Source organism: Odontesthes bonariensis, chromosome 3, assembly GCF_027942865.1.
Source record: "Odontesthes bonariensis isolate fOdoBon6 chromosome 3, fOdoBon6.hap1, whole genome shotgun sequence".
In the NCBI taxonomy this organism is placed as follows: Eukaryota; Metazoa; Chordata; class Actinopteri; order Atheriniformes; family Atherinopsidae; genus Odontesthes; species Odontesthes bonariensis.
In genome coordinates this window covers 43,604,858-43,624,929 of record NC_134508.1, presented here as the reverse complement: position 1 = coordinate 43,624,929, position 20,072 = coordinate 43,604,858, and the positions used below count along the sequence as shown (strand labels likewise).

The 20,072-nt window shown below is 40.6% G+C and overlaps 1 protein-coding gene across 4 annotated transcripts in view; it reads right to left on the bottom strand.

The window, feature by feature from the left end:
* LOC142377607 (calcium-dependent secretion activator 1-like) overlaps window positions 1-20,072 on the bottom strand; it is a 452,862-nt gene that overhangs the window by 290,159 nt on the left and 142,631 nt on the right. For all 4 annotated transcript variants that reach the window (XM_075461876.1, XM_075461875.1, XM_075461877.1 and 1 more), the window contains 3 exons: window positions 4,454-4,555; window positions 4,290-4,353; window positions 3,983-4,106 (listed from right to left, as the gene is read on the bottom strand). In XM_075461876.1, coding sequence (XP_075317991.1) covers window positions 3,983-4,106; window positions 4,290-4,353; window positions 4,454-4,555 — 290 coding nt within the window. The remainder of the gene's footprint in view (window positions 1-3,982; window positions 4,107-4,289; window positions 4,354-4,453; window positions 4,556-20,072) is intronic.

Sequence of the window (20,072 nt, the reverse complement as noted above, 5' to 3'; positions counted from 1 at the left end):
ATTTAACCATTGGCTTGGAACCAAATAAAGACTGTGTTTATGGCCTTCTAAAATCCATCATTAATTTCTTACTGCTAAACCCAGGCCAAACAATGTCATAAATAATGTTAATCACAGATGAAACGGCATGATTTCCCCATCAACATTTTCTCAAACAGCAATGAAAAAAAAAAAAGAAAAAGGAAATCCAAGAATCCACCTAAAGTAACATTATGGTTATGTGATCCGATACAATTCATACAACTAGAAAATAATAAACATACACTCAGAGGGTCCAGGGAAAACTTCTTCTCCATCTGGAACCCAGCGTTGACGTATTTAGGTAGACTTAAAACTATCCCTTGATCTCACTGAGTAGTCTTTTCTCTCAGATATGATCCTCCGTCTAAAACATTGTAAATAGCGTACAACTTTGTTAACAGTACATGCCTCTCTTGTTTCTTTGGGTGAGTGTCCCTTATGTTTGTTGTTTGTTGGATGGGATAGTGTGACATATGAATGAAAATATGTGAGCATTGTTCTAAGGGGCTTCTCTGTTCTGTATTTGTTAATTGTCGGTGCTCAATAAAAAATACTTCTAAAAAAAAATCAATAGATAAATAAATATCCTTTTCCTAGATTTCTAACTACAAGTCCTGCCCTATCAGGTAAAGTTCTGAGGAATGTTTAAGATGTTGATTAAAGAAAACAACAGTCAAACCTTAATATTTCAAAGAGCAGTTACATGGCGCAGCAAAAGCCTATAGACAGGGAAACAAGACAAGAGTGAATATGGGAGTCAGGAAGAACAAGGAAGAGGAAGGAGGAATAAAGGGAATGATGGAATGTCACTTCAGCTACCAGGCAAGCTAAAAGCCTCTTATACACCAAACCGACAACTAGCTGTCGGTAACATCTGGAAGGTCGGTGAACGTCTTTCTCGTGTCTTTTCAATGCGTAATGCACTGTTGCCTCTGAAGCCTTGTCTGGAAACCCAAGTCTGACAGACAATTCTTCTTGTTAAATTGCCACTGTCAGTGAGAAATCACACTGTGATAGGCTTTTCAGCCCAGTGAATCAACTCTCTGTTAATGTTACTTTAACAGTTAGTGTTCAATGTATGAGACATTACTTGTTTCTTGACTTTGGTTTGGTGTATAAGAGCCTCAAAGAGGTAATGAAGGACTTTGGTGAAGAAAGACTAAGATGTGGATAAAACTTAACAGAATGCATTTTAACATACTATTCATTAGCTACCTAAACAGCATGTGCATATAGCATTTGTAAAGAATAAGTAACTTTTTTCCTGCAGACACAAGATGTTCATGTTTGACGTTTTACTGGAATAGTGTCTAAAGCAGACTTAGAGAGACTGATCCATGCGTTTGTCTCCAGCAGGTTAGACTACTGTAACGGCCTGCTCACTGGGCTCTAAACGGGCTATAAGACAGCTGCAGTACATCCAGAACGCTGCTGCTCGAGTCCTGACCAGAACCAGGAAATACGACCATATTAGTCCAGTGCTCAGGTCTCTGCACTGGCTTCCTGTCGCTCAGAGAATAGACTTTAAAACAGCTCTGCTTGTGTACAAGTCTCTTCATGGTCAAGCGCCAAAGTACATCTCTGACATGTTAGAGCCATATGAACCAACTCGGGCTCTGAGAACCTCAGGGAGGGGTCTCCTGCCTCAGGGAGGGGTCTCCTGCTGGGGCCCAGAGTCAGGACTAAACAAGGTGAGGCTGTGTTTCAGTTTTATGCTCCTAGCACCTGGAACAGTCTTCCAGAAGATGTGAGACAGGCCTCAACTCTGACAATGTTTAAATCCAGGCTGAAAACAGTTCTATTTAGCTGTGCATATGACACCTGAAAGTATTTTAGGTTTTAATTGAATTAATTCATGATTATTTTTTATGTTTTTTTTTTTTTAAATGATTGTATTGCCTTCTTGTGATTTTATGTAGCTGTAAAGCACTTTGAATTACCTTGTGTACGAATTGTGCTCTACAAATAAAATTGCCTTGCCTACTGCCTATCCTTTATGTTGTGACAGGTTTTGCAGGTCTATTCGGTTGGTGGCCTGTGGATTCAACTGACCCCTGGGTTAACCCTTTAAATGTTTTCAAATAAGGCAAAAAAAAAAAGCCTAAGCGGTTGATCAACTTTTTAATGAACTTTCATATTTTTTCAAATGGGATTTACAATTAAATTTTCCCTTTATTTTTCCATGGTCTGATGCAGAATTCTATAACTTGTTGTACCAGTGTTTGTGTTGTTCTTTTCACTCACAGCTGAGCCCCATCCCCACCTGTCCCTGTGCCTGTTGACTCCTGATGTATGCAAAGTTGTAATAGACCACGTTTTAGTAACTGTATAGACTTGCTGTGTTGTCCGATAACATAGAACAATATGTATATTACAACAGATTTATTGTGAACTCCGCTGTACTAAAATTCAGTTTATCAAGGCACAGAGTAGGAGAGAAGCAAGCCGATATTAAAGGATGCAACAGGTTTACAGTAGGCTGAATGCAATGCAACTACTCAGTGATGTATAATGTCATCATTAATATTATAATGATAACTATTTGTTGAAAAATATTAAGATGTACGTTAGGGCTGAGCGATATGGACAAAATTTCATATCTCGATATTCATGCCAGATATCTCGATATCGATACGATATGACTGTGGATTCAGTGAAAATTAAGCATTTTTCTGAAAAATAAAAAACATAATACAAAAGAAGGACGTATGCAGACCTCGGGTCTTGAGTTGGAAGTTTGTTGTTATAAAATGGAGCGTTAAACTGATGTAAGGTTCAGTCGTCCGGCTCGGCCACAGGTCCGTGGTTGTGGCAAAACGTTCAATGTTTCACGGAGTTTGGATTCAACATTCATTTTACATTCGTTATAGATTTTTGGAATGGCCACTTGATTAAAATATGTTCGAGATGGTATTTTGTAACCTTTGTCCAGCGTCCGAACCCTTTTCTGAAAGCCCTCTTTTGTGACGGTGTACACGGGTACCATGTCTTTTGCATGTGGTATGTTACAGCATCTGTAATGTCTTTGTGCCTGGTGGACATCGACTCATATGGCGTAACGCTACTGAACGAATCAGCAATCAAACTTTGCTTGGGCTTCACTTTGGATGACTAAGAAGTCTCCGCCGTTTCTCTCATTGAGCACACTCTGGTGTTGTTTCAGGTGGTGGAACATGTTTGTTGTGCTGCCTTACCTCGTCTCAATTTTTGCCAAGCACGACCTGCACAACACCTCGCTCTGGTTCACATCCTCCAAATCCATCCATCCAAATAATGGAGAATGACTTATTTTTTGCCACTAAATCCGTCGACTGCGCAGATTCTGCACCGGCCTCATCTTCCGCACTCATGTTTCTCTTTTTAATTTCCCCGCTGTGAATGTAGTTTGTGTGTCTCCGTCTCCCTCGGATGTTTGTCATTGGCTGGCTTCAGCTCTACATAAGGGCAAGTGTAAAAATGATGTTTGCGACTGCCTGAGCTGCACATGCGGTTAAATATATCGTTGATATCGCTGAATTTGTGATATTAATATCTTGAATGTTCATATCTAGATATTGATACGATAACGATATATCGTTCAGCCCTAATGTACGTATATTGAGTATCACTATCCTGTTTAAAGAAACTAACATATACTGTAACTTTTTAGCATCTCCTAGACTTCGTATAAATGTACCTATGTAAAAATATTAAAACTGACGTTTTAAAGTGGGGAAAATTGGAGACGGTCAAATTCAATTAAATAATATCGGTGAATGTAATAATGTGAAAATGCAATAAAACTATTTTTACAGTTTCAAAGCATCATTGCTTTTTGCTTCACTTTGTATAGATATTTATTTTTCAATCTATGACAATTAAAGGGAAAAAAAGGATTTTTTTCTATTTTCATTATTTTTAACGGCATATATTGTTTTAACTGTAGTTCTATGGAAGAACCACTGATACAGCTGTAACCTACCTTCCAGTTTGGCATACTCTGATAGGCGCTGATAGTTGACCAGAGCTGCTTGTTCCAGACACTTTCTTATCACAGCTTTGACTTCCTCTTGTAGGACTGGGGTGACAATATCCTTCATCAGAACCTTCCCAGTAAGACAAAGCAGGATGGCAACTGAGGTTTTTTCTTTTAATTTGTTTGTTTTCATTTTTCAGAAAAAAATGGTATATCATGTAATCTGTAGGTATATTTAGTAGTTTCAGCCTTTAAAGGGAAAATACTATGCATGTTTTACAGTATGTTTTTCCAGTGTCACAATATAACTTACTCTTTCAAGCAAGGACAGCGTTGCTTTGAGCGCTCCCTCTGGTCGTCCAAATGGAAAGCAGTACCTAAGAAAGCCAAAAAAGTTTATTTTCACTTTAACGCAAGGCAGTCCGATTTGAAGGGATTTTAAAACAGCACCTTCAACAATGTGCACCTGGTTCCTACCTGAAGTGTGTAATCTGATTTTCTAACAGCACCCGTAGCCTCTCCTTGATTTCCTGAAAGCGCTCCTTCTCTTCTATAGTCACTGTACCAATACCGTCGGGCCTGAAAGACAGATGCATTTCTAAGTAATGAAAGTATTTGTAGTATATCAAGGCAGTGTTTCAGTGATGGGCAATGAATTGAGCACTAAATTAGTTTTTATCATTGCTATAAATGTTTATTAAACTATTCACAAATGTATACAAATTATTTGTGAGGAACTTGTGGACAAATGTGTTAAAATTAAAACAGAAATAACAAGCAATTTGAGGGCATATAAAATTATTTTACACATGCAAACATTACAAACAGCACAAACATCAATATTTCACATTTTTTCATATCAATTCAACATATTCTTACCCTCAACCTCACATAGATGATAGATTGTCATGTTTGAAAAGCTTCCCGTGCAGACACATTTAACAATGTTTTGACACAAATTGTTCAGTTTTAGACAAAACCATGTGTAAAAAGCTTCATCCTCTGACTGATTTTGCTTGTTCTTGTAAATTAAAAATCTTCCTCACACACCAGAGTAAGTCATGGAGTTCCCCAGGGTTCTGTGCTTGGACCGATTCTTTTCACTTTATACATGCTTCCATTAGGTAACATTATTAGACAGCATGGCATATATTTCCATTGCTATGCTGATGATACTCAGCTGTACTTATCTATAAAACTAGATGAACCCAATAGGTTGGTCAGACTACAAGCATGTCTTAAAGACATAAAGACCTGGATGACTCAGAACTGTCTGCTTCTAAATTCAGACAAACTGAAGTTGTTATCTTTGGACCTGAGTGCTTCAGTAAGAGATTGTCTAGCTATATAGTTACTCTAGATGGTATTTCCTTGGCTTCTAGTTCTACAGTGAGGAACCTTAGAGTTATTTTTGACCAGAATTTATCATTTGACACATCTCAAACAGGTTTCTAGGACTGCCTTCTTTCACCTTTGTAATATTAGCCGCATTTGGACTGTAGGAACCTTTTGCAGTTCCTATAACCTTTTAATCCACGGGGCCGTTTTCTCCCGCATTCGCACATACAGGAACTCGGGACCATGGCCCTCAGTTCCTATAACCATTTTAGCTCCTTCTCCTCAGCTGGGTCTGTTCTGGGTTCTATAGGAACACATCTGACGGAGATGTTTGGTGTTTGGTAGCTCCGCCCCTTGGCGCGGTAGCTCCGCCCCTTGTCATGCTGTCAGGCTGAAATGTTTCCTCATACGACACGGACACAACCTTGGCGTGTTTAATAAGTTAAACCTCCACGTGGTCTCCTTTGTCTGCGGCGCTCTGCTCTCCTTCCTTCATGAAACCAAGAAGTATGGCCTGCGCTCCATCCTTCATCTCCTGACTCTCTCTGTGAGCTCTTCCAGCCTCCATGTTAGACGCCCCATGTGATCCTCCATGATTAATATCACCATCATGCAGACCATGAACACGGTGGCCTCCCCGCTCTCCATGTTAGCTTCTTTGTGGTGTTTGTTTCTTCTCTCCTTACTTTTCACAGATTTTGTTTTGTTTTGTTGTTGAATGTGGCGCTAAAGTAACACGTCGCTGTTGCAGACGGCTGCGCCGCATCAGTCCCGACTCATGTGCGAATGCGGACTGAAGCAGTTATCAGAACAAAATTCGAGGAGGTTTTGAAAAGCCTCCAGCTGATCCAAAATGCTTTACTTTCTGCTTCTAAACTCAGACAAAACTGAAGATTTTGACTTCGGACCTGAGCGCTTCAGGGAAAAACTATCTAGCTACTCTTGATGGCAGGTAAAGAACAGCTCATTAAACCCTATATAATAAAAAACACGATTGGACAACGTTTTCCTTTGCCCGGACGGGGGTCACCAGGGCACCCCCCTGGATCCAGGCCCAGGGGTGGCTTGTGCCCATGGGGCTCGGTCTGGCACAGCCCGAAAATGTGACGTGGGTCCCCCTTCCAATTGGCTCACCATCTGTGGGAGGGGCCAAGGGGATCAGGTGCAATGTTAGCTGGGCAGCAGTCGAAGGCAGAGACCTTGGCGGTCTGATCCTCGGCTCTGTGCTCGTCATGGACTGTCCATAGCGAACACCATGTTCAGGCATAAGGGTGTCCATATGTGGTACCAGGAAACCCTAGGCCGCAGCTCGATGGTCAACTTTGTGGTTCTTTCGTCGGACTTGCGGCCGTATGTCCTGGACACTCGGGTGAAGAGAGGGGCGGAGCTGTCAACTGATCACCACCTGGTGGTGAGTTGGCTCCGCTGGTGGGGCAGGAAGCCGATCAGACCTGGCAAGCCCAAACGTATTGTGAGGGTCTGCTTGGAACGTCTGGCGGAATCCCCTGTCAGAAGGAGCTTCAACCATGTCCCGGGGGAGGTGGGGGACATTGAGTCCTAATGGGCCATGTTCCGTGCCTCCATTGTTGAGGCGGCTGACCGGAGCTGTGGTCGTAAGGTGGTCGGTGCCTGTTGTGGCGGCAATCCCTGAACTCGCTGGTGGGTTTTCTTTCTCTGCTCAGGCTGCTGCCCCTGCGACCTGATCCCCGGAGAAGCGGTGGCATTTCCTTAGTTATTTCTGACCAGAATTAATCATTTGACGCATATACTGTATTATTGGGCTGTCCCACAAATTATGTGAAAAGCCTCCAGCTGATCCAAATTGCTGCAGCCAGAGATCATATTTCTCCAGTTTTATTGAGAATAGAATTTAAAATTCTTCTCCTCACACATAAAGCTCTTAATGACCAAGCTCAATCATATCTTAAAGGGATAGTTCGCCTCTTTTGACATGAAGCTGTATGACATCCCATATTAGCAATATAATTTATGAACATTGACTTACCCCCTGCTGCGTCCTGTGAGCCGAATTCCAGGCGAGTTTTGGCGTCCACGAAGGTAGTCCGGCTAGTTTGCTGGGGTTTAAAAAATAAAGCGTCTTGCTTCTCAAAACAATATGCGTTCAAAAGAGTGATACATTTGCATCACAAAATCGTTCTCGATGAAAAAGTCAGACCTCACATCGCTTGGCGCTATTTTTGCCTCCCTTGATATCAATGCGTCCATCCACCTAGCGATAGCCGCGCCTGTTACGGTGTTTGCTGCTCGGAAGCAGGGGAGTGCTCGGTCTGCTCTTCGGTCTGCACAGTTTATATTGGACGCATTGATATCAAGGGAGGCAAAAATAGCGCCAAGCGATGTGAGGTCTGACTTTTTCATCGAGAACGATTTTGTGATGGAAATGTATTACTCTTTTGAACGCATATTGTTTTGAGAAGCAAGACGCTTTATTTTTCTAGCCCCAGCCAACTAGCCGGACTACCTTCGTCAACACCAAAACGAGGATGGAACTCGGCTCACAGGACGCAGCAGGGGGTAAGAAGATGTTCATAAATGATAATGCTAATATGGGATGTCATACAGCTTCATGTCAAAAGAGGCGAACTATCCCTTTAAAGATCTCATTATAAGATTTCCCAACAGAGCACTTCACTCTTAAACTGCAGGTCCTAGAGTTTCTAAAAGTAGAATGGGAGTTAGAGCCTTCAGTTATCAGGCCCCTCTCCGCCCAGTATATGTCCGGGAAGCAGACACCCTCTCTAAGAAACTCATCCAGGTCTGCTGTCACAAAAAACGGTTTCGGAAATGATTCTTACTATTTACCAGAACACTATACAACGGCTCAGCACTGTGTGAGAGGTGAACACTGTTGTCTGTTTCACTCGATAGCCACATTCTAGTGTTCATAACTGACTGTATCTTTTATTTGTTATTGTATCAAAAATATGATATATACATAAAAGAAAATGTATTCTTATTTTTGTATTTATGTAGAGATGTATATATATATACTGGTGTTTATATTTGATAAATATTTTTGTTGGTATATCTGTGTATATCCTTATATATATTTATATTTATGTGTATGATTATCCTTTTTGTTATTGGTGAATTTCCTGTATATACCTTTTGTTCTTTGTCTTTTTTTGTTATGCTGCTTTGACCTAATAATTTCACTTGTAGGATTTATAAAGCATATCTATCAATCTATTCAGCTATCTACCTGACAAGTGTAGTCAGAGTAGTTTTTGACTCATAAAAAGTGATCACACAGAGGAGATTCTTTTTATAGCATTTAATAGCATTGATTTTCTGCTGAGTTTATAAGTAACTGAATAAATATAACTTACTCCCATTTCTGGGGCTGAGGTTGCCGAGGTGGTTAAAAAACTCCTCTGTGGCAAGGCCGTCCTGAGTTCCTCAAGGCTCTGGATGTTGTGGGGCTGTCTTGGTTGACACGCCTCTGCAGCATCGCGTGGACATCGGGGGCAGTGCCTCTGGACTGGCATATCGGGGTGGTGGTCCCCCTCTTTAAAAAGGGGGACCGGAGGGTGTGTTCCAACTATAGGGGGATCACACTCCTCAGCCTCCCTGGTAAGGTCTATTCGGGGGTACTGGAGAGGAGGATCCGACGGATAGTCGAATCTCGGATTCAGGAGGTGCAGTGTGGTTTTCGTCCTGGCCGTGGAACAGTGGACCAGCTCTATACCCTCGGCAGGATCCTGGAGGGTGCATGGGAGTTCGCCCAACCGGTCTACATGTGTTTTGTGGACTTGGAGAAGGCGCTCGACCATGTCCCTTGTGGAGGGTGCTCCGGGAGTATGGAGTGCCGGACCCCTTGATAGGGGCTGTTCGGTCTCTGTATGACCGGTGTCAGAGTTTGGTCCGCATTGCCGGCAGTAAGTCGGACATGTTTCCTGTGAGGGTTGGACTCCGTCAGGGCCGCCCTTTGTCACCGATTTTGTTCATAATTTTTAATGACAGAATTTCTAGGCGCAGCCAGGGCGTTGAGGGGGTCCGTTTTGGCCACCTCAGAATCGGGTCTCTGCTTTTTGCAGACGATGCGGTTCTGTTGGCGTCGTCGGGCCGTGACCTTCAGCTCTCACTGGAGCGGTTCGCAGCCGAGTGTGAAGCGGCTGGGATGAGAATCAGCACCTCCAAATCTGAGACCATGGTCCTCGGCCGGAAAAGGGTGGAATGCCCTCTCTGGGTCGGTAATGAGATCCTTCCCCAAGTGGAGGAGTTCAAGTATCTCGGGGTCTTGTTCACGAGTGAGGGACGAATGGAGCAGGAGATTGACAGACGGATCGGTGTGGCGTCTGCAGTGATGCGGGCTCTGCACCGGCCCGTCGTGGTGAAGAAGGAGCTGAGCCAGAAGGCGAGGCTCTCGATTTACCGGTCAATCTATGTTCCTACCCTCACCTATGGTCCCGAGCTGTGGGTAGTGACCGAAAGAACGAGATCGCGAATACAAGCGGCCGAAATGAGTTTCCTCCGCAGGGTGTCTGGGCTCTCCCTTAGAGATAGGGTGAGAAGCTCGGTCATCCGGGAGGGGCTCGGAGTAGAACCGCTGCTCCTCCGCATCGAGAGGAGTCAGATGAGGTGGCTCGGGCATCTGGTTAGGATGCCTCCTGGACGCCTCCCTGGTGAGGTGTTCCGGGCCTGTCCCACTGGGAGGAGGCCCCGGGGAAGACCCAGGACACGTTGGAGAGACTATGTTTCTCGGCTGGCCTGGGAACGCCTCAGGGTACCCCAGAAGAGCTGGAGGAAGTGGCCGGGGACAGGGACGTCTGGATTTCTCTGCTCAAGCTGCTGCCCCCGCGACCCGATCCCCGGACAAGCGGCAGATAATGGATGGATGATGGATGGATGGATACCAAAAAGAAGAGTATAACTGCAATGGTTAATCAAGTTCATGCAGTCTTTACAGCAGAACAGCAGATTTTTGTCAAGTTTAAACAGACAATGAAAAGCTTGAGCTCATGCTTCCCTTCAGTGGCTGAGGGCAGCAGGGTCAGTCAGAGGTGCCAATTATGATGTCACAGCCTCTTTTAAAAAAATGAAATAAGATGTACCATCTGTTAACACAGAGGGCACGGGGTTGTGACCTATACTGCAGCCATACCAGAGGGTCAATTATGAGGCGTGTTTGCCTCATATTTATCTTGACGTTTTTCACAATGTTTGAGCAAGATGCAGAAAGAGGTGGAGAAAGTGCAAACTCTCTCTTCCTTCAGTTATCATGAGGAGTGTGAGATTGCTACCAACAAGTTAACAAGTGATGACAAGTCACTATGAAGGAGAAGATTTGTAGGACATTGAGCTATTAGCTGTGAGTTTCTTTTTAAAGGAGAGAGTTAAACTGTTGGGTTTTTTTCATCTAAAATTTTTATTTGGTCTATTTTAATAGCGGTGTATATCTTGCTTAACAGATGTTTAAAAGATATGTTTGCTGCCCTATCAATAAACTTTATTGACAATTTACACATTTTCTGGTAATGCAGGCACCTCTTTAAAGCAAATGGTTACTGCTTTAATACATCCGGAGTACAGTTGTTGAGCTTCAGACATCAGCAGCCCCTGCCAAGGACAAGAGTTGAGACAATCCAAAACAGCAGATCAGGATGCCTGAGATTAGATACGAGTAATATACGAGTATATGCCTAAAATACGAGTAATGGAGGACAACAGAATCAGAAAGAGGCTTGAACAGCTTCGTCTCACTCCAACAGTTGGAATCTTTGCCTGCAGCCCAACAGGAGGAGTCCCCCCAAGCCCCAACAAACCTGCTAGAGGGTTCTCCTCCAGCCTCAAAAGTCCAATCTTTACCCCCTCAAAGCCCATCTAGCCCCCCACTGTCTCCACTCAGCCTGGACTCCACTGTCAAGATCAAAACATTGACACACCACATCCATATCCCATGTTTTCTCCTCTTAACCTCCCCAAATGTCCAGCCCCTCCAATTCCACCACGCCCAAAACTACCATTAACCAAAAGTTGCCGAGCACTCATTTTCTCTGGTTTGTTGTGAACAATGATGCATTTTTGTCAATTTGTATTTAAGGGCGGGATTTATTTGCTTACATCCTTCACAATTGTTGGTAAGAATTTGAGACCATGGCACACAACTTAGAAATCATAATTAGCAAGATTTTTTCAGTTTGAAATTGACATCCCTGCACACTCGTACACAAACACAAGTGCACATGCACAAAGAGAAACTGAAATAGTTCCAATTTAATAATGATAGGTAGATTGCCTTTTTGTGTGATGTATGTTTTAGTAAATTGAATAAATACAGTAATTAGAATTTTATACAGTATTACAATAGCATTTGTGTGTGTATATGATGTGTTTATCATTTGTGACATGGTTGAGTCTGAGTCAATTGTGAGCAGAGTGCATGTGACAGAAGAAGCGTTGGCTATGACAGCATGATGTAAAGCAAAGGACATGACCCCCCCACCCACCCCACTCCTGACGTGTCATTTCAGTGGACAATGAGAAACTGTGTGTGAGTTCGGAGAGTACTTGTTTGCTGCAAGAGGGCTGTGTTTTACTCAAACAATTTGCTATGCATTGATTATCACCTCATCCAGACTCCTGTCGGTTTTTGGGGACTGTCAGTGCGTTGCTGCCACCTCTGGGTCTCTGCTATTTGCAATCCTAATACTGGGGAGGTAATGACAGCATGGAGCATGGAGCAAGATTTATTGAATATCAGATTCTAAATCTAAGCTCAAAAAAGCAAACAAAATAGTATTAAGTTGCCAAATTGTGAGAATAAGAGGTTAAACAATTAAAAAAAGGCTACAAAGAATAAAAATATAAAGAAAGAAGTACAAATATGTACTACCAACAGTGTATCTTGGAACCTTATCATAAGCTGATTAATAAAATGTTAATTTTTGTAATACGTGGGTGCTTCAGATCATGGAACATTACAGTATGTGCAAGCTTGAAACAAAAGCTGAAGAGGGTTTGATATTGAGGAAAAAAATTATATGTAAAAGCAATTTCATCATCAGTCACTGAGACAGAAAATCAGAGGGAATTTTCATCCTCATTAAGTCTTGCAGTCTTGTTTTTTTCTTCTTCTTCCAGCAGCATGTTGTTCCCTGGCAGCTTCCTCATGTTTGCTTGACCTGATGACCTCTTAGTTCCAATGATGACAAGCAAATGACCCATCAGTGACAAACAAAAGGCAAGCCAGCATCACTTTAGTGCCAGCTTTTCTTTCTTGTAGACAACCGCAATATGCCCCTAATCATGAAGTATTTTTTTTGCAAATTTTTTTTTCTTAGCACTTCTCTATCTTACATGTAATGCTTTGCAGTGTTTTTTTAAAATTTTTATTTGCACCAATTGAAAAAAAAAGAAAAACTAAACATGAAATTTTGATCAATTTCCAGTGGATAACTGCCTCTCCATTGAGTTCATCACGTGTGGGTCTTTTTTAAAAATGGAAACATATTGCTCATTATTCTTATTTTCAATTGTCATGTTTCGTCCTTATTGTTGGATTGTACCTCAATTGGCCTCAATTTGTAAGCTATATTCATTTATATGTGTACAATTATTTAACATCTAAAGGATAGCCAGGGAAAGGCCTAAAGTAGCACTTTTGATTCCATGATGGAAGCTGAACTGTGGCTGATAAATGTCAACCTTTCTAGGAGCACATGAAAGAACAGAGCTCTTGCTGTTTCCTGCTGTGGATGCAGATTGCGAACCTTTGCCGTCTTTAAGCTACAACCAAAACGGGTTTATAATAAATAGATATACATTTATAAATATAATTTACTTTCCAGAAATAACTGAAACAATGAAATAATGAAAACAATAAATTGTTTGAATTATTTTCTCAGTAATAATGCAAAATCTTCTTGATTACAGTTGCTGATCTGATGGTCTTCATTTGCTAACTTTCTTTTATTCTTATTTATCATCAATTTCTACAAAAGCAACACAATATCTCTTTGGGAATCAATAAGATATTGATACTCTAGTACACCATCTTTCACAAAAAAACAATTAAAGTGACCATCTAAGACAACATTATGCATTACAACAATGGTGAGCGTATGCAGATTTTCAAATTAAAAATGGTTTTGACTCATAAGTTAAATTTATTTGATTTAAATTAGAAAAAGACTAAACTAAACATGAAAATAGATTGTTCATAATTCATTCAAAATAAAATTTTCTAATTAAAACCTACCACTTTCTTTTGTATTTACTTAGGAGCAAGCTGACACTTAATTAATTTATTTCTAGAATATTTCAAAAACACATTGCAGACGTAAACAATATTGTAAACAATATTCAATATTTAGCTGGACTGATATCAAATCCTGACACTGTCGTAGTCCAGCTTGATGCACTAGCACTTCCCAGCTGGCAGACCAGTGGGATTCAGGCTTGTAGAGTTTGTGTTTTTGTGTTTGGGTGGATGGGTGGTGATTTGGATGAGGTGTGTGCACGGAGCACATGTGCGCACACATGCACACACATGCAGCAGCGTTGGCAGCAGAGACATTGGCCCGTCACATACGACAACCCATCAACCTGTCATGTCATAACTTCCAGGCACGATGGCTTGACTGGGATAGCAGGTCTCCATTTGATGCATGTGGATGTGGACTTAAGGATTATTTTTGGATTTTATCCGTAGTAAAAAAAAAAATAGAAAAGTAGATATTGAGCTGGATTTGCATATAAATATTAATTTGGAATATGAAAATGAAAAACAAAGAATCTGACCATTTCTCAAATGGAAGGAAATTATGAATTTTTTCACTCTACCAATCAAAAAACCTTTAATACTTCTTCTGGATATGTATCTTTAAAAAAATATATGTATTTAAGAGGATAAGCAAACTCATTTTCTGTTTGTGCTGTTTAGAAAAGGCCTCAGCCCTCTATCACTGTTTGTTAGCAGGGCAGAAGAAGGGATGGATGAATAAATAGATATAAGAAAAGGGTCAGTTGGATGGAAGAGGAGGAGGTGGAGATGAGGTACTCTGACAGACAGCCCTCCCTGACCTTTACCCTTCGTGCTAGAGTGGCACTCGTCTATCTTTGTTACACTTCATCTACAGATGAATGACTGTGATGCCGACACATTTGATGTATAAGTACATCACAACAGGTTAGACAAGAGAATACTACGATGTAGATAACAGGGCACATACTGGATGAAAGGCCAATGATTCCTGTGTTACAGATCAAAGAAGATTCAGAAAATGACACCATGATATCTGGCAGAGAACTCCTGTGACAAATTAGTTTCATGCCAAAGTCACAAAAAATACTTTCTGGGAAAGTGTCACCACATGAGGAGTTAATATACAGACCCTAAGTTTTACAACATCATTTCAAGATATATTGTAAGGCTGTCTAAGAAATACAAATAACTCGAGGTCATCTAGTCTCATCCTTGAATTGTCGTTTCCTTTTCCTTATCCTTGTTTAGAGAACAGCCTGATGAAAAAGGATTGCAGGTTACAGCATTCCCAACTATGGAAACCAAGGAACATTAGAAGACAGTCACAAGAGCAACACTGGAAAACTTTCAAACTAATGTGCTTGTTTTAAAGAAGACCAACCTTTGTTATGCACATTCCTGGACTGAAAAATTACAGTTCAGAACTTTAGTTTCTTGCCCTGCACAACATCGTTTTCCTTTGTAGAATAGAATAGAAAAATTATTTATTCATTCCCCAGTGGGGGAAATTCAAAATGAGTCAAGGAGCTCAAATCTTTTTTTCTTTTTTCAAAATAAATATTTACAATGATTGTGTGTATCTTTATGGTGACACTTAATACATGTAATATCTGTTTTTCTTCTGTTGTCATCTACAACTGTCAGGATCTGTACATTTTTGTCCCTTTTCATGCGTTTCCTGCTCTTCCGTGGGTGTGGTGGATGCCCACAGGAAGGAATCCTTTTGTTCTATGAACAGGAGTCAAGTCTCTGTGATTTTGTGATCACCTTATTCATTCGAAATAAACCCACTTAACTTATACTTACCTATTCTTTGCTACCTTTGTCTGGGTCCAGCCTGAATTACCTTAAAAAAATGGAACAGAACATTCTGTCCAAAAGGATCATGGACCCAGCCAGCAGTGAACAGAATAAGTCCTGGCAACATGCCTTTGCTAAACAAGGCAAACTTCTCCATCAACATGAGCAAGTATTACAGTCCCTTTGCATTCCAATAAATCTCTGCTACAGCAAGTAGCCACGTTAGAAAGCCCCTCTGTCCCCAAAGGTTTGCCCTCATCTCTACCTGCTGCAGCAAACATCATTTCAGCACCTGCCCCTGCCCCACAGTCATACATGCCTGATCCAGAACCCTTTTCTGGGGATCTCAGTGAGTTTTTAAACAGAGGCCAGTAACGTTCACTTCAGAAAAATCAAAATCATTTTATATCCCCTTAATGCCTGAATTTATATAGCTGTATATAAAAAAAATGTTTTGTGTGTGTTTTAACCTTTAAGTAGATGGTAAATAATGCTGAGATTATTAATTTCACTTTTGCACAAAAAATAAATAGATATTTTGGTATGTTGCAAATTTGCGACAACAGGCATCCTGGTCAATTTGGAGTCAATTTGGTATGTTTGGTATGTAATTTGGTATGTTGCTTATTTGCAACACCAGGCATAATGGTGCATAATAAGATAACAACAACACAGTAATATAACAGTGAAAAAACAATGTTTTTTTATTCACATATTTATTTATATAAATCTGCAACAGGAAATAAGTCCGTCACTTTGCGGTTGTAGTGAATATGGACTAACCGGCATTGGGGGAATAAAGATGCTATCTCAGCTGGTTGATTGAGCCAAACGGTTTGTAGCATATATGCGACAATAGGCGTTAAGGGGATATTATGGGCTTGATGTGGGGTAGAGTACTGGCCTGGACAGAGGCCTTTAATGCGCACAACGCTGTCTTTTCTCACTGTATCGGAATTTATTCCAGAAATTCGTAAGGTGTTTGAGCTCTCTGGACGAGGAGAGGAGACTTCATGCCAATTACTCAGTCTACGTCAAGGAACCCGGAGTGGAGCAAATTTTTCTGTGAAGTTTGAGATACTGGCTGCAGACTTGTGATGGAACGATGAGGGCTTTTTAAGGCGAGACACGGCAGGCAAAAACAGTGATTTCATGCAGTGGTCAATTTTTAGATTTTGGGCCAGTCTACTCCTTCAATATGTGTTATTTCAAAACATAAATTAAAATGTTTATTTCATCACATTTTGTTTAATCGCTGCAGTACATTTCGCCCAAATTCACCAAAATGAATTCCCCCTATTTAAATCTTTAAATGCCGTTTTCTCAAAATCAGTTTTTGGTATTTTTCCAGTGTCAATATCTCAGCCTATGGAGCACCTACTAACACCAAACATTCCAGTTATACACTTAGCAGTATTCTGAAGATATTTACAGAAGGATTTGTTGATAAATCATTCCTGGCCTGATTTACGTGACATTATAATAAAGAAATATGGCGAAAATTGATGTTGTTTAGGCTTTGGATAGTATATTTTGATTTCCTAGGAAATGAAAGCAGATATCCTGAAATCCCTCTATAATTTTCTTTTAATTTTGTGTGTAAACAAAATGAAAAAAAGAATTTTGCACCTGGCTTTATCATATGTTCAGATCTATCTTCCGTAAATATATGCAAATGTGCGCATATTTAATGAGATAATACATACAAATTTCTAAAACTTGTAATACATTTTTTTTTCATACTTGTATAAGTAATCAACTGAGGAAGTTTCATGGTAATAATCTATTATTTTAAAATATTAACCTATTCACCTGTAGTGTCTCGCCTTAAAGCCCTATCTGAGCATATTAACTCTTTCGGTGCCATTGACGTCTATAGACGTCAATTTAAAAAAAAACGTTCACTGCCAAAGACGTCTATAGACGTCAATTGCGTTTTTTAACGGAGCGGGCTGGGGGACAATCTAGCGGAGTTCGTCACTAAATCTTAGGCTTGTAAACACTAAACAGAGAATATACTGGCAAAATTACCCACTAGGTGGCAGCAGTGCCACTATGCACAAAAAAAAAAGAGCTCGTTTTCTCAATTTTTTGGGTCAAACAGCTGTTTTTGGTGAAACCAACCTATGTTCTACTGTCTATTACTAAAAGACTGAAAATGGTAGAAACAAACTTTATTTTCCTGATCAAAGAAGAGAGTCTACTCTTTCTTTTGGTAATTTCGGTGTGTACATAGTCATAAGACACACTTTTCTGTGGGTCTTGGAAAATCAGTCAAAATACTGAAAAACACTTGGCAGTATGGGTGTCTCTGAACTGAAAATGGCTGGCAGCCAATGAGTTAAGATCCCAGGTTCTTCAGTGAAGTCATTCATCCAAGCTTACCTGTCATTCCGGTATTAACAGAACTTTATCACAACCGGATCTGGGGTGACAGAGCCTTCTCCATAGCTGCTCCCACCCTCTGGAACTCTTTCCCCAAACACATCCGTGACTGTACAGATCTCGCCACATTCAAATCACATCTCATCAATCAAAACCTCAAAATCCTTTTAGATTTGCTTTTAATGTGCGATTAATGTCCTGCGTCACTTACTCAAGTGTTCTTATGTTATGATTTTTGTTTAATAGCCTGTGTTATGTAATTTAAGTATTCTCATTTTATATTTTTAGTCCTATACTTGTAAAGTGTCTGAGTTTTTTTGAAAAGCGCTATACAAATAAAATATATTATTATTATCCTTTTTACAAAAAACCTTCTGGTGGCCCGCCACTGCCGCGGACACCCGCTTCTTCGTCCTCGCTTGTACTGAGTGGAAGAGATCTAAATACTCTCATCGGCCTCCTGTTGGGAAACTTCAGCCACTACCTGTGCCATCCAGAACATGTTGTCACATCGCATTGAAATTCATTACCTGTCTCTATCCATTCAGAGGTAACGCAGTCAAACAAACCATTGTGGATCGTTTTTCTAAGACTGCCCATTTCATCGCTTTGCCCAAGTGTAAAGGCTTAAATTGTGGGAAATAGACACCCATACATCTTTTAAAATTTTTATTGTTCCATAACCTACGGAAGCCGAGAACGGCAATCTTTGTTATATCGAGATAGCAAGATAATAAGTCGTTAATAGAGATAATAGTGCATACAATTTTTTTTTTTTTTTCAAATCAACGGTCGTTCTCATCTTCTGTAACAGCCAGTGGCTAAAGATAAATTTAATTTTACTATCAGACTGTATGGCGGATGCAATATTCAAACAAGTCGCGTTGTGCTTAAGGGATATAAAATCCTCTACACACGGAGGAAGAATAAATCCTCCCGTCGTGAAGTTAACACCGGACGAATGTGTCTCCTCAATTCTGTATCACAGGTTAGTAAATGTCTTATATGTAGTGCACACGCTAGATTTTAAGAGTGGATCATGCACCTAATATGGTTGTCTGCACACGTCAGTCAGAGAAATGTTTTATCAGAAAATCGTCTGTAAATAGAGAGAAAGGGCAGCATGCTAACTTGCTAATGATAGCGGACTTGTAGAGTATGGTGTAACGTGCGGGAAAAGCTAACCCAAAAGCAATGTCAATTCACTAAATGCAATTAGTTCAGTTTGTGTATGTATTTTTCAGGCAAAGTATTTCTTTGTAAGTGGTTTAGCAGTAAAATGATTGAACAACATGTGTTATGCAAAATAGAAAATAGCATTATTAAATGAGCAGATGTAGTTTGAATTTTGTTGTTAAGAGTTGAAGCTAAAGTGAATATCTGTTCTTTATGGACAAATGGGAATGTTTGGTTTTTGTTAAAAGGATATAACCAGAACAAAAGCGGATTATATGTATGTGTGTGTTAAGTGAATGTGTTTTCTGATAATCCTGAACTAATGGGAATGTGTTGAACGGGTCTTAGTAGCCTGAGAGAGTTCTTGTTTTATTAATGCAAATTAACATGTGAAGGAACTGTTGTTGTTTGAATTGATTCTCTTAAGTGGCAATATGATGCAAAAAGGTATTGAAGCTAGAGTCATTAAGACAACAGATATGTTGGATACCTGTTTTGGTTTGTGTACATAAGAAGAATAAATCCTTCCGTCGTAAAGTTAACACCAGAAGAACGTGTGTGTCTCCTCAATTCTGTATCACAGATTGTGGTGCAGCAAGTTTGTCACCGGCCCAGGTGCCCCTAGGCCTGAAGCCGCCTACCTCTTTTGAAACTGCTCAGCTGCTTATGTGGGAGGGAGGAGTGCCTCACCACTGCTCACAGCACATATTGTTAAGGGTCAGGGTGTTCTCTGGTAAGGTCAACAACACAAGATGTCTGTTGAAATCAAAGATACAGTGGGATCAGATAGAGATTAGGTTTTGGCCATGTACACACGCCATGCAATATGTTTCTATGCTGTTCCTGTTAAAGGGACAGTTCGCCTCTTTTGACATGAAGCTGTACGACATCCCATATTAGCAATATCATTTATGAACATTGACTTATCCCCTGCTGCGTCCTGTGAGCCGAGTTCCAGGCGAATTTTGGCGCTAACGAAGGTATTCCGGCTTGTTGGCTGGGGTTTAAAAAATAAAGCGTCTTGCTTCTCAAAACAATATGCGTTCAAAAGAGTGATACATTTGCATCACAAAATCTTTTCCATGAAAAAGTCAGACCTCGCATTGCTTGGCGCTATTTTTGCCTCCCTTGATATCAATGCATCAAGCCACCTAGCGATAGCGGCACCTG